We start from the raw sequence: 15654 nt of genomic DNA on the forward strand, positions 1-15654 counted from the left end.
CTCTCATGGCCTTTCTTTTATTTTATTTTATTTTATAATTTTTTTAATGAGGGTAATTTGGTAATAAAAAAAATGAAATCGGTAAAAAAATGATTTTAAAACAAATTGAAACTTTTGGGACCATTTTGTAGCGAAAAAAAGGTCGGGGACAAAATAAATTTTCAGCCTCTACGTTAGGGACCAAAATCGTACTTAACTCTAATTCTTTAAACAAGAAAAATTATGTATAAAAGACAAATGAAAATAATATAAAATTTATTCGTAAGTGGTAGTTATAAAGCTAAGATAATAGAATATATAATTGACATTTTTTTTATTTTTAAGTTGGATTGTAATTAGATGTAGAAATGTTAAATTGTAAAATTATTCGTACATTTCTTTTCGCATTAGTTCCTAATGTTGGTAATAAGATGTTACCGGGGATGAATAAGTCTGATGACATTAGTTCTAATGAATTGAAATTGTTAGTAGCATACGTGATTGGTTTCTAAAATAAAGATGAAATAACCTCATGGTCATGTAATACGTTGTAAGGATTTTCAGAGAATTAAGTGACAAAATTGTACTAATAGTTGTTTCAGCAAGAGTTTTCTTTGTCACCATGAACTTGCAAAATCATTAGTTGAAGGCATTAGATAATGTTTGTAATGTCCGATGATAGTTTTCCTAATAGAAGAAAAGTAAGATTGATTCGATGAGATACATCTTCATGGTTGAAAATTGAGATTGTGTTATTAAGGTTTTGTTTTGTGTTTGATTGTATATTTGTTAATGATATATAGATGATTTATGGTGTAAACTTTTTTTAGTCGATATGATTAAATTTTAATTGGATTAGTTAATTGAAATTATATTGGTTATATTTAATGATAAACATGAATAATCATTTTTTTTTTTTGGAGATATTGTGGATTTGTTTAAATATATTTTAGATTATGTAAAATTAAAAAAAGTGCAAAATAGGACAATAAACTACTAATTGAGTAATAAAATTTATTATTATCATTACTAATATAAATTATAATTATGATCATGATTATCATTATCATTATTATTTGTGGCGGATTACAAAATAATAATTTTGGATTTGAAGTTTTGGTTTTTGAAATAGAACATCCACATATTTTGTTTAAAATTGAGTTGAATCTAACGTAAAATTTGAATAAAATGATCATGATCATCGTATTGTTAGAGAGACTATCCAATTTTTTTTTGTTAAATGACTTCCGCTAACCTTTTTTTAATAGACTAAACCACTACTTATGTTTATTGTAATTTAGGCCCAAAACATAATAACATTCTAAAAAAATATTAGTTAACCCCATCCAAAAATTTAGCAAATCATAATCTCTTTTCAATTATTTTACTGACTATCTCCTGATAATGTCTCTTAGCACTAAAGTAAAGCGACATCATTACTTACAACACTGCTATTTTAGAATGCATTGAATCACCTAACTCTAGTGATTATCTTCTGGTTCATACATAACATCATATCACTCTCATATCTCTACAGGTGACATCTACATGTGTAGAAAGAATCTTCATCCTACATCATAACATTCGCCTTTAATAAGTCCTCAACCCAAAATAAAACAAATAGATAAAATAGATGAAATTATAAATTGGGTTATTACAAGTTAGTGTGATAATCACAGAAAAGTATAATTCTTTTTATTTTTGATTTTTAAAGTAGAATTTGTTAATAATTTTATGAGTCATGCATTTTTTTAAAAAAGAAAAGGACAAATAAATTCTTGATCTTTTGATCTGTAGACATTTAAGTTCCTAACTTTTTCAAAACTTAGACATATCAATCTCTCATGTTTATTTGGGTGTGTCAGACCCAATAGAAAAATCAAACGAGACTCCCGTTGTACTGACCTGGTCGATACGGATGCACACGTGAGAGAGTTTTTAAAATGAGACAAATTAGACTCATGAATCGATGTGTCCAAATTTAAATGTATTTTTAAATCTTTGGAAACTTAAATGTCCACATACTAAAAAGTCAGAGATTAATTTATCTTTTTTCGTAAATCTTTAATCATCTGATACAAGAGAAAAGACATATGGCCTAAACTCACTTGACTCTAACAGCCTTTTGACATGGGTCCCACCGTTTGGCTGAACCTATTCTCTCACACACATCCCAATGGCAGCGCATCCACATCAGATCTAGATCTCTAGATGTCTCTCGCTATCTACACCATAGAACTCTCCAAAACAATTAACCACTAATCAATACTTTTTCTCAACCAAAAAAAAAAAAATCCTAAAGTCGTTGGTCCAATCAGACTATCTCATATATCGGTTTGTAATTACATTTAATGTTGAGTTAAATCTAACCATACTAACATCTTATGTCCTACAACAATTTAAACCATACATCAGGAATTTCTTACATAGTGCTTTAATGACCATAGACATTACCAATTTACCGAGTTAAATCTTAATTTGACCTCTGAAATTTGGTTCGAGACTTAGAATGATCCCTATAATTTCATTAGCCTCAATTAGAACCCCTAAATTTGCAATCGTAGCTCCGGCTTGTCCCTGCGATCATCTACGTCACCGGAAAGCTGATCTGGCACAGTGTCATGCACAGTGGACTATACTAAAACGACGATGTATGGCTTCGCGCCCAAAACCTATTGAAACTACGTTGTTTCACTTGTTTTGGTGGTTAAAACTCTCCCTCTTCTCACTACGACAATCATAAGTTGCATCTTCTTCTTCTTCAGGGGCGAAGCTACATTGTAGCAAACGGGGGCAATGGCTCCCCTAATTTTAATTTTTTACATGTAAATTATATGTAAATTTCAGTTTAGCCCCCCTTAAAATTTTATTTTAGTCTTATTTTATTATATAAATATTTTTGACCCCCCTCTAATCTTTTATCTAGCTCCGCCCCTTCTTCTCTTCTTCTTCGTTTTTCTTGATGCGTTGCTGTGAAATCCAAAGAAGCTCCTTCTAGCCATTCTGAAAATCTATGCAAACTTAGGGGTTTTGGCAAGAGTGAAGAAACCACAAGCACTAGTTCATACAGAGGTTAGTTACACAACCCATTGCTACCAATGCGCTATCTTCTACTTCTTTAACTTTGGTTGCTGATTATTCATGTATTTTGTGAATAAACTGTTGTGGTTAATGTGCACATGCAATGTAGGACTTAGGGTTTGATGTTTTTTTAGTTTGCTACAAAGTTAGTTTTGTTGATAAGTGACATATTGGTTGTTTGTGGGTCTAGGATTAATATTGTAATGGAAAGATTTAACAGTGGTGCTTTTAGGATGGTTTCCTATGAATGAGTATGCATAAAAATTAGTCTGAATTTGTTTGAAATTTCTTTGCAGATGGATGACCATATAACCATAGTATTTCACCATGGAGGTAGATTTGTTACCAAGGAGGATGGTAATGTAGTATATGTTAGAGACAACACTGGTGAGTTGGTTGGATTAGATGAAGACATGATGGATGTGTTTTCAATTAGGGACTACTACAAAGTGTTAAGATATGATAACATTGTGGAATGTTGGTGGCTGGCTCCTGGAAGACCTCTGGAGACTGGGTTAAGATTTCTTTCACAGGATTCTGAGTTGTTGGAGATGTGTTTTCATGCAAAGAATAACCAAGGAATTGTACATGTTTACTTTGAACATGGAGTATCCCAACCAAAATTTGATGATGAAGAAGAGTGTCCAAACTTGTGTGAGATTTCCCCCAACCCTATTTCCATTCCCACCCCAAACCCAAATACAAGTACCCCCCACACCACCACCAAACAATCCACTATTAAGTCAACACCCACAATCCCATTTCTAAGGCAACCACAAAATCAAATGTTGAGACTACTTCAATTACCGAACCCCACCTAATGCATCAGCTAATGCCCCAACAAAGTCAATAACCACCAATGAAGCTAAACCAACTACATCGAAACCCAACTCATCTAAGCTCACCACTGCCAAGCCCACTTCATCCAAGCCTAACTCATCTAAGTACACCACTGCTAATCCCACTACATCCAAGCCCAACCAATCTAAGCCCACCATTATGAAGCCCATTATCTCCAAGCCCAACTTATGTAAACCCACCATTGTCAAGCAAACCCAACCAAAGTCCCAGTCATCTAAGCCCACAACTAAAAAAGCCACACCAAATTCTAACAAGCCAAAAACTGTCAAAGCAACCACTGTCAAATCCACTCTCTCTGTGACCAGATCAGCTAGTAGATCAACACCTAAAGTTCAATAAAATGAACATAGCAATGAGGATGACAGTAGCAGTACCAGTGATTCATACGAGAGTGCTGAAGACTCTCTTTATAAGCCAGGGGCTATTGAAAGCTCAATTGAAATTGAGACTGATAGTGGAGGATTTAAAGTGACAAAGAAGAATCATAAATTGAAACATGCAGTTTGGAAGACAAATCCTCTCTACAGTTGGCCAGGATGCTAACAACTATGTCTACATCATTGCTTGGGCCATAATGGAGATAGAGAACAAAGAGAACTGGAGCTGATTTTTAGAGCTACTAGTTGATGATGTTGGTGAACCAAATCATGGATGGTGCATAATGTCAGACATGCAGAAGGTAAAAAAAATTCATTCATTTATTTAATTTTCCGAACTTGCTTAAGGGTTTAATAAAGTTCATTAAAATATTTGAGGGAGTCTTATTGAGTTCATTAATATATTTTGATGGGTCTGTTTGAAGCACGATATTAAAAAAATTGAATGATGCAGGGGCTTATACCAGCAGTACGGGAGGTAATGCCGACGGCCCACCACAGGTTCTGTGTCTGGCACTTATGGCGGAACTTTAATAAGAAATGGAAGGAGTCGGGACTTAGGGGTCTTTTATGGGAGTGTGCTAGAGAAAGTACAAGGCATGGATTTCAGCGGAAAATGGAAAGGATTCGGAATCGAAGTGAAGAAGCGTGGGCTTACTTGGACAAATGGCCTAAGGAATCATGGACCAAAGCATTCTTTAGGCATGACCCAAAAATTGATAACATCACAAATAATGCATGTAAGGTTTTTAACTCTAGGATTAAGGAGTATCGGGCAAAGCCAATTATAACACTTTTGGAGGAGGTTAGGATGTTTGTACTGAGATCAATTGCAAAGAACAAAGTGAAATTAGTCAATTACATAAGCAAGTTACCCCAGTTCAACATAGTAGGCTACAAAAGATCAGGAAAGAATCTGGAAAGTGGCTTCCTATTTGAAGTGGAGATGAACACTATGAAAGATTTGAAATTCATGGGTGGCCGACTAACATGGCAGTTGATTTGGGAAAGAGCATCTGTACGTACAGATTTTGGCAAATAACAGGTTCATCTTTCATTAATATATATTTGTTTATATTGTTGAGCTAACTTTAACTACTTTGGCAAATTTAATTAAGGGATAAGTATGATTTTGGTCCCTAGAGTAGGGGCCAAAAATTTATTTCGTCCCTCGGCTTTTTTTCGCAACAAAAAGGTCCCTTAGGTTCCGGTTTGTTTTAAAATCGTCCCTCTAACGATTTTACTCCTGTGGTTGTTGGATTTCATTACGACCGTTTTTAACGGATATGGGAAACGTTAATTAATATAAATAAATAATAATAGAAGGATTAAATCAAGAAAGTGAATGAAAATGAGGTGCAGTGGAGGGAGGAATAACGACGAGAGTTGCTGCTGAAGGTCGACGGCTAGGGTTTAGGAGTCAGTGGCGTCTATGGCTTCCCAGAGCTCAAGAGCCTCACGTTTTCGTTCAGATGCAAAGGAGTTGCTCTGTGGCCATGGTGAGAGGCCGGTTTTGCAAACTTCATCGACGAAGGATAACCCTGGACGAAGATTTTGGGGTTGTGTATACTATGAGGTAAAGTGTTCTTCCTATTTTGCTATTGTGGGTCTGAGAATTTGAGATTTCTTCATATGTTTCTGTGGCTTGTACTAGGTTCAGGAAGAGGTTGAATTTGCAAGAAATAGGAGAAAGATAACGAAATTAAAGGCAAGATTGAAAGAGTTGGAGACGAAGCTTTGGGTTGTGGCTGCTCTATGTTTTGCTGGGTGGGTGGGGTTTCTGTTCTTATTCCTGCAGAATCATTACAACTTGAAGCAGCCGAATGGAATGCACTTAGGTTATAGATGATTTGGTAGGGAATGTTATGAGGTTTACTGTGTTGTGTGGGTAGAGTTTGAGGGTATTCTTTGATGTTACAGTGGTTTAGGTTTGTAGCAACTTTGAAAATGTTTTTTTTTTTTTTGGTCTTCAACTTTGAAAGCGTTTGAACTAATGAAGAAAAGTGTTGTGTAATGTTGCCCAAATTGTCACTTTCTTTGATAGTGGACCTGTTTTATTTTGTAATGTAAAAGTAGTTTATGAGCAAAGCAGAAAAGCATTCAATAGAAGATCTGAAAATTCAGTAATTAGTAATGGAATATTTCATTTGATGACTAGTTAAAACATACACAAATATTTTGTCTTTGGCTCCACATGCCTAGTACCAAAAAATAGAGAAGCAACACTGTAAGTGTCCTCAGGCACTTAATACCAAAATACAGTACTCAAACCAATGTAACTAAGGTAAAGTTCTTAATGTAAATATCCAATACCAAAATTAAAAACACTTCTTGCAAAACATTAACACAAGAGTCACAAAAAATTTCACACTTAAATCCTAAAGATTTCCCCACTGAGATGGGGGTAACTTGGCCATCAACCTCAGCTTCTGCATGGGTAGATGAGGTGCACTGCATTGAATGATAGAAAAGGGCCTCTTCTTCACAGATGGCTGGCTAGGAGGCTGTTTGTTGCTGGTGGAGGTTGCAGAAGATGCAGCCTTGTTCTTGGGCTGGGCCAGGATGTTGGGCTGAGTGGAAGCTTTCTTGGGCTTGGTGGAAGCCTTCTTGGGCTGAGGTGCTTCTGTGGTGGGCCGGGCTTCACGTTTCTTGGGCCTTGTGGGGGGTTTTCCTGGTATGAGATGCTGGTAGATTGGATGGTGATGGTGTAGTAGTCCTCTTTCTCCCTCCCCAAGCTGTCTGACCAGGTGCCAGCTTAGCTGCATTCTTCTTAGCTCTGTTGGTTGAACTTTGGGCCTACAATAGTTATGTAAATCATATAGAAAGTAACACACATATCATATAGTAGTAAACTTATATAGTTGGCAATCATGATGCTAGTTGAACCCTAGAATAGCATATCACAAACCCTCTTACCCTCTTCTTAGGAAGGCTGCAGCCGCTTTTCTTGTGTCCAACTCCACCACAGTTGGAGCATCTTTGGACTTCTCCCCTCCGTGACATATGAGTCTGGCTTCTAATGTCTTCCTCTATAGCCCCTCTTTTCCTCTTCTTCACCGGTCTGTGGCTTGGCCTCCTATAAGGAGGTGGGATGACATCATCATATTGAGTCCTCTCCCATAGCTCCGAGCCGTTTACAGGGTGTATCACCGCCTCGTAGCACCTGATGTAAGCCTCCTTCTTGTAGCATTCATCCACATATGACTCCAAATTAAGGCCCTTGAAGGTGATGCAGCTGATGGCATGAGGACAAGGAATCCCACTAAGTTGCCAATTCCTGCAAGAACATTCACCAGCTGCCAGATCCACAACATACTTATCTAGACCACTCATAACCTCGTATTGGCTAGCAGATGACCAGTAAGGCCTCCAGTCCCTAGCTAAGCTTGCCCGTTTCTCTAATTTCTTACTAATCATTGGCATAATGTTTCCTGGATAATTAAGAACCCTTTCCCTATTTGCAGCCCATCTAGTCATCATGTAAATCCTAATATCCTCTAACATGCTCACAATTGGTTTCTCTCTTGCTTCTACTAACACAGAATTGAAACTCTCACTCATATTATTAACAAGATTGTCACATTTAGATAGGAAGGTAAACCTGGATCTTGACCAGAACCTTGGTGGAATGCCATTCAGATGTCTAAATGCTCCCTCATTCAGAAGTCGCAAAGTTTTCATTTCCTTCTCCCAGATCTGCCAATGACTTGCTTTAGCACACCTCCACATCTTGTTCTTTAGCTCTAAACCAGGAAACTTCTTCCTAAAGTTGCTGTAGAGATGCCTGACACAGAACCTGTTATCCACACCTGGAATGACCTCTTCAAACGCCGGCAATAAGCCCTGTTTACAGTTAGGTAAGATTTCAAATTGTTACTTCATTTATTAAAATAAATTCAAGGACAACTTGTGAAAGGCTGATATATTGTGAGTTACCTTTTGCTGATCGGACATAAACGTGCACTTTGCAACATTGTGTGGGCCTAAGTCATCGGACAGGTGACGCAGAAACCAGACCCAAGAGTCCTTAGTCTCCGCCTCCACAACCGCATACGCTAAGGGGAAAATCTGGTCATTTGGGTCTCTTCCGACTGCAGTCAACAGTTGTCCACCTTGGGGGGTTTTCAAGAAGCAACCGTCCAGCCCAATGAACCTTCTGCAGTGTTGAAAACCTTTCTTGCAAGCCTCAAAGCATACATACATTCTTTGGAAGACACAATAGTTCATCAGTTCTGCATTCTGTCTCTCTTGAGCAAAATCTGGTGATCTAATAACCTTGAGAATCACTGTGGAACCTGGGTTTGTTCTTAGGAGTTCATGGCAGTAGTCGTTTATTCGCTTGTACTGCTCCCTAAAGGCCCCCTATATCTGACTCAAAGCTTCCTGTTTTGTCTTAGCTGCCATTGCCTTGGTAACGGTCAAGTTCCATTTTTTGTGAGCCTTTGCAACTAGCTCCTTCACCTTGATCTTTGGGTTGGATTCAACTTTCTTCTTAAACTGGGTACCCAACCATTTGCTGTGCATAATCCCAACCCGGTGTGTCTGCATGCAGGTATGTTGGAGATTCATGCTTCTTAGTTGCCAAGTGGACTCCTCACCCACCCTGTGTGCATATAACTAAAATGGGCAGCCTTTCTGACAAACAGCTCGGACCCTCACCAAGTCGCACTTGCTGAATTTAATGTTTCTAGCTGTGTTGACTGCATAGGCCGCCACTGTGTCCTTGAACTCCTGCCGAGATTCATACAATGTGCTAACCTTCCATTGGTACTTTCCCATTTCCTTTTGTGTCTTATGCACTGGAAACCTCTGCCCCCCCTCCTCAGCATGATCCTCCCCATCATCATCACCCATCCCTACTCCTGCAATTACATAATCCTGCTCCAATTCATCACTGTCAACTGCATCCTCATCATCCAAATCACTTGTAACAACTTTTTTGCCCTTCTCCACATTGCAGTCCTTCGGCACAGCATTATCTTCACCAAATCCACTTTCATAGTCGTACACATCATCACTGTCAGTGAAGTGGATGTCTTCCACACTGTTTTCCTCTTCATCAGATGGCAAGTATGTTGGGTCATCACTGTCTTCGCCACTGCTAGCATCATCACCATCCGCCTCATCTCCCTCTTGGCCTAATTCCACTCCACCATCCTTATTATCGCACTCTTGTTGATCTGCAACCCTAGCTCCATCACTGTTATCTACATTGCCTTCGAACAACACTAAATCCATACCACCACCTAAGGGTTTCTCATTCTGGCCACCAACCGTTTGTCCCCCCACGTCCAGAAAACCCACCTCCGGAAATCCCTCGGCATCCTCAACCTCATGCACCACAAACAGATCAACATAGCCTCTCCTCCCTGCTATGGTACACATTTCAATTGCCTCTGTGTCACCTACCAATAGCCTCAAATGACGCTCATAATCATCCTCAGTTGGGTCTATGTACCATAACGCTGAAATGTTGGATTTCAGGTATCCAAGGTGTCTCAGTTCCTCGTATGCCTCAAACACACTCCACCGATCGCCGTCAATGTCCTCCATAACTGTAGATTGACCCTTCAAGTACCTCAGCACACCATTATCATATCCAAATAACCCACCATGGTGCACCCGCATGTTGAACAGCGCCATCTCCTTCCCGAAAAACCCTATTAATCAACATAGGGAGTTACTCAACCAACTATGAACAACAACAACTACAATCAGTTCAAACCCTACCCTTCCACACACCTTCGCACAATCCACATTAAGAAACGAGAAATTACGTTCACATAATGCTTACCTTGCCGAGGGATTTTTGTTGGAACGAAGCCAAGTTAACAAACCACGAAGTTTTCCGGCAACCTCTCTCAAGCTACCAACGCCGGACGTCGTAGGAAGGCCTTCCAAGGGTTTCGCACAATCGTTTCACACAAACGTTTCACTCTCTACTCCTATTCTCAGTCGAAGCGTTGCTTGGGAAAGGAAATTTGATCTCGCGGGAAGTAATACCAACCAACAAGGGCATTTTCGTATTAAAAATTTATTTTTGGAGGCAAAGGACGTTTTTAAAACAAACCGGAACCTAAGGGACCTTTTTGTTGCGAAAAAAAGCCGAGGGACGAAATAAATTTTTGGCCCCTACTTTAGGGACCAAAATCATACTTATCCCTTTAATTAATATATGTGTTTGTTTATGTCACGGTATAAATTTGATTAATATATATATAGAAAGTAAAGAGAAAGCCTGGAACTTTGAAAAAGAAGAGAAGAAAAGATACCGATAAAGAACCTTCAGGAAGTAAAAAGCAAAAAAGTACAACTAAGTTAAACAGAAAGTACAAGCAGCTTACTTGTACCTATTGTGGGACAAAAGGCCACACTAAAAGAAGCTGCAGTCATAGAAAGGCTGACGATGAAGCCATTGCTGAAGCTACTACTGCTGCTAAAGCTGCTACTGTTGAAGCTGCTGCTGTTGCAAATACTAGTGATGCTGCCGCCAATGTTGGTGCTGATGGACATAATGGGAATACTGCTAGCAATGATGGACATGTTGTTGCTAATGATATTGGAAATGATGCCGGTAATAATGCTAATAATGATACTGCAGTTTCAGAGGTTGAAATCACACAACCCATTTATTCACAACTATTGATTAATAAAGGAGTATGACTTCCCAACTCACTCCAAAACAATAAACAATAATTATTGCTTACACATTTCTACAGCAGAACTGACTCATTATCTTGCATTTATTCCACTTGTTCCAATTCAAATTACAAGGCCAAAGAAGTTGCTCCCAAAGAGAAAATCTCCTCAATACTCAACTGCTGCAAATATGGACCCAATGTAGAGAGCAAGTTCCAGGACAACAGCAAGATTGGCAGGGGTCATGAGGTTTGTCCCTACGCCAGGCTTCATACCCCAAGAAAGAAGTGATGAGAAGCTTTCTGTTTTGTAGTATTTAATTATGCTAAACTTGGGTTCATCTTGATAATTGTATTTTGGGATTAGTTTATGTACAAGTCAAAATCAATAAAATTGATATAGAATGTTTAAGTTTGGATTTGAATAGGTGGTTCTATTTTGAATGATTTTAATATTTTGTATAATGATAATACTAGATAGACATCAATGTTGATGACTGCTATAAATGTCAGTGCTAGTATCACCTTATTATCAATTTGGAAATGAAACTTGCCTATTAGTTACTATAATCATTTATCTTAAATTAGGTGTTGTTTTTAATTGTAATTTGATATGTGCACGTTGAAGACTCTGATAATATTTAACATCACCATGTTAGCCAAGTTGAAATTGAAACTTGCATATTATAATAATTTATGTTCAATTAGGTGCTGTTTTTTACTGCAACTTCATACCACTACATTGCAAAAATTGATAATATTCAACATTACCATATTAGCCAACTTGAAAATAAAACTGGCAAAAAGTGATGTTTAACATATCTATTGCTACAACAAAGCCATAACCAATACACAAAGCCACAATCGAAAATACAAACAAACTTAAAACACAGTTCCATATTTTTAAAATCCTAACATCAGCTTCCAAGTCCCTAATTGTCCAACTTAAATTCATTTTCCAATAGTCAACATTTTTTGCAGAATCAACTCTTCCAACAATGGCTTCATCCTCTTCATCTGCCCATACGAAAAGCCCGCACCATCTCTTTCCTGCGGTCTGCAACGATACCAGGAAAAAAAATTAACATAAAATACAATTAATAAGGAGGTTCCAATAAGCTCCTAGGATTCAACAACTCACATTGTAGTTTGGGCAACCAAAAAAATGTCGCTCAGGATTGGCGTCTGTACCAGATCAACGAAGAACAAGGCGCATCCCGCATCCACACCATTGAGGAAGCTTCCCTGCTCTGATGCGATTGGTAGTCCTCGCCCACGTTCCATGTGAACGTGACCTACTTGAGTTCCCTGAATCTTGACTGCTGCTCCTAATCATCCCTATGAAGACGATGATGAATTATCAGTTTAGGGGTTTTGAGCCATTGTCTAGGGATTTATTTCAATCGAAGGGACTAGATTGAGATATAAAATTCTATCTCCAGGTCATGTAACTATTAGCAATCCCATTCAGCACTTAACAGGCCACATGTAGTCCACTGTGTCATGACACTGTGCCAGATCAGCTTTCCGGTGGCGGAGATGATCGCAGAGACAAATCGGAGCCACGAATGTAAATTTGGAAATTCTAATTGAGGTTAATGAAATTATAGGGATCATTCTAAATCTCGAACAAAATTTTAGGGCCAAATTGAGATTTAACTCCCAATTTACCATGTCCTAAACTTACATTTTCGGAAAATCCTTCTAATCTGAAAAGAAATTGACCAAAAAGATTCATGAAAATTGCTATAGTGGAAAATGGATACTTAAGCGTGTATCAAAAGATTCAAAAGGCTAGATTCTCTTGATCTTCGCCATTTATCATATCCGTTTTCTATTTATAAGTTTATTTTTGTAACAAACTATTGCAAAATTGTTAGAACTTTGATAAGACTACTTCACTTAAAAAATTTTATAATATAAAATTTATTGTTATTACTGCTGAATTATAAGAATTCATAAAACAGATAATTTAATACCAAATTTTGTTAAAATTGGATATGAATAAATGTGTAATTGAACAAGTCAGTATATGTAAATTAATAAATTTCAAACAATTATATTTCATTGATTTTATTTATACCAGTGTATCCATTTTTTTTTATCTATAATAATAATAATAATAATAATAATAATAATAATAATAATAATAGCTAAAATTGGCTAAAATGATAAATACTTGGTAGTAAGATACCTTCAGACACCAATGGTGAGTGCTTTTATTAGAAAATTCAAAGACCAATGATCCCAAAATCAAAATATTGAGCTTTAGTCATGACCACTATACCTCACAATCTCACATCACTTGTAGTACGTTACAATCGTAATGTATTTACCTAAAGCAAAATTGGACATTAAATTACTTTTGGCAGTAACACTAGTGATGTAGAACTTGAATAATACTAGCTTTCATTGCCTTAAAGGACAAAGAATAAGTATAATTTTGCTGACACCACCTAACACAATATTGTATGAATACTATAACAAGAAATGAGTAGGTTCAAAACCTTCATGTTTCTGGAACCCTTCGGCAGCCAGCGACGACTTATCGAAGCCATCACATATAGTGGACAGAATGATATATCTACTGGAATAGTTTCCTCAATCTTTCAGCAGCGGAGGATGCCATTTTGTTGGTTGGTTCAAGTACCAAGGCATGTTGAAAATCTGCAAAGAAAAATAGTTCACCTATGATTTGGAAAATTCTGAAACTTTCATATGAAAATGGAGCAACAATGAAACAAAGATGTACACAAGGAAATATAGTAGCATGCAGATACTTGTCGCACGCAAGTCTGAACTGAGTGAAAGATCCTACCATCGATTGCATCAGTATAGTAGCCAAGCATCTCTCTTGCTCTACCTCTTCGAAAATACGCTTTGACATTCTGCAGGGAAAAAGACTGGGAATTAATACCAATATATAATAAAATTCTGCACAGCTACTAGACTTTGACATTCTGCAGGAAAAAAGACAGGGAATTAATACCAATATATAATAAAATTTGCACAGCTACTAGATCCAAGGAAGTATAGAATATGCAAGAATAAACAAAGTGCTTCCCTTGAATAAGCCCAAGTCCAAGATCTAAAGAGGAGCCGAAGGGAGAAGGCTAATAGATTGACTTGCTTTTTACCTTTCGTATTTTGCGTGAACAAAGTTAGATAAAGTTTCATATGAAGTGGACTCATGATATTTGGACTTCGGATTGTAAGAAATAATTATTTGTCTGTACGTCAAGAAAATCAATCACACAGAACTTTTATTACTATCCAAGTTCAGGATTATTTATAGATGTAAATCACCTTTTTGTCAAGGCTAATTGCTTTTGTACAATCCGACTCAGCTTGGAGGTAACTGCATAAAAATAAAATAAAATAAAAAATTATGATGTTTGCTAAATAACTTTTGAGAAGTGAAACCATCAAGAATGATATGCTACCTTCCAAGTTCTAGAGATGCTTGGGCCCTATTACTGTAGTATGTTGCATTGTCGCTGCTCAGTTTTATGGCTTCCGAATAAAATCCAATGGCTTTCTGCCACTGCTTGTCTTTGTAAGCTTGATTTCCCTGACTCATTGAGTAACGAACCGGAAAAAAAATGGTTAAAAATAGTAACAATAATACAAGAAAAAGAAAGGAAGAAAGAAAGAAATCCAGTGTTTAATATACATGGATTCAAACGAAAGATAAGTATGGTTTATAGCAGCTGAGTTGTAGTCAAAGATGATGTCATAAAATGTGCAGGCCATGTTGCACAATGAAAGCAGAATTCATAAAGTGCTGAATTTATCTAACACAGTTGCAGAAATACCCTTTCTTTCGCAATTTCAGCAGCTTCTTCCTTAGTGACAACATTTCTTGGTGATTTACTTTTGGCAGCAATATCAACCTGCTCTTGGAGCGTAGAATACATGGTCTGTAGTGTGTCCAGTAGAAAGCAATCATTACCATGCCGAGCTATTAAGGACACCGAAACAGGACACTTTTCGTAAATTCCTAATGGTATTGTGACCTGAAAAGACAATCAGCAAAATGTGGATGAGAAAATAATCACAAGGGTGTGTATTTTTGCAATGCGACTCGCATTGCTACTTTTATAATCCACCCAAAGTAGCTTTTATTTAGCCACCAGTGGGATGAAATGATTATGTTGCTGTTAAGCCCATAACCATAAATAGAGAGCTCATTGGCAACTCTTAAAGCACCAAACACAACCATGCAAAATCCCAGAAGAAGCAAATCACTTTGCTCTCTGATTCAACACATTCTTCCCTTATATTCAATTGTGAGAATATTAAGTTTGTTTAAGTTTCTCTCCCTCATTTGTGACTTGTGAGGATAGTGTGTATACACTAGTGAGATAAATATTATAATGTATTTGGGATTCGGGTTTGAGTGAAGTGTTGCTATTTACCACTTTGTATCTCATCGGAAATTTGACTCGGCTAGTGTGGTTGTCCAAGTTGTATCTCTTTTTTAGTGTCACCTATCTTCTATCCTCTTCATATTTCACTGCAAAATTCATTGTTGTTACCTTTGTTGGTGGACATAGACTTTAAGCTAAACCACATTAATTCTTGTCTCATTTCTTATTACTCTTCCTCTCAGTTATTTCTGTTACTACATTACCCGGGGGCCCACCCATTTCCAAACAATATTGTGATTCCATTATTTACAATAATGTAATATTTTTTTTTTTTTTTTGCAAAAAAGT

At 37.2% G+C, this 15654-nt stretch overlaps 1 protein-coding gene across 1 annotated transcript in view; it reads right to left on the reverse strand.

Annotated features, from left to right (window-relative positions):
• LOC107644198 (translocon at the outer membrane of chloroplasts 64) overlaps positions 1 to 15654 on the reverse strand; it is a gene marked incomplete at its 5' end in the record, with an annotated part of 89197 nt that overhangs the window by 69763 nt on the left and 3780 nt on the right. Inside the window, 2 exon segments of the mRNA XM_021102803.1 lie at positions 14380 to 14507; positions 14752 to 14952. Of these exon segments, the coding sequence (XP_020958462.1) occupies positions 14380 to 14507; positions 14752 to 14952 (329 nt within the window).

The sequence above is a fragment of the Arachis ipaensis genome, chromosome B05 (assembly GCF_000816755.2).
Source record: "Arachis ipaensis cultivar K30076 chromosome B05, Araip1.1, whole genome shotgun sequence".
NCBI classification, from domain to species: Eukaryota; Viridiplantae; Streptophyta; class Magnoliopsida; order Fabales; family Fabaceae; genus Arachis; species Arachis ipaensis.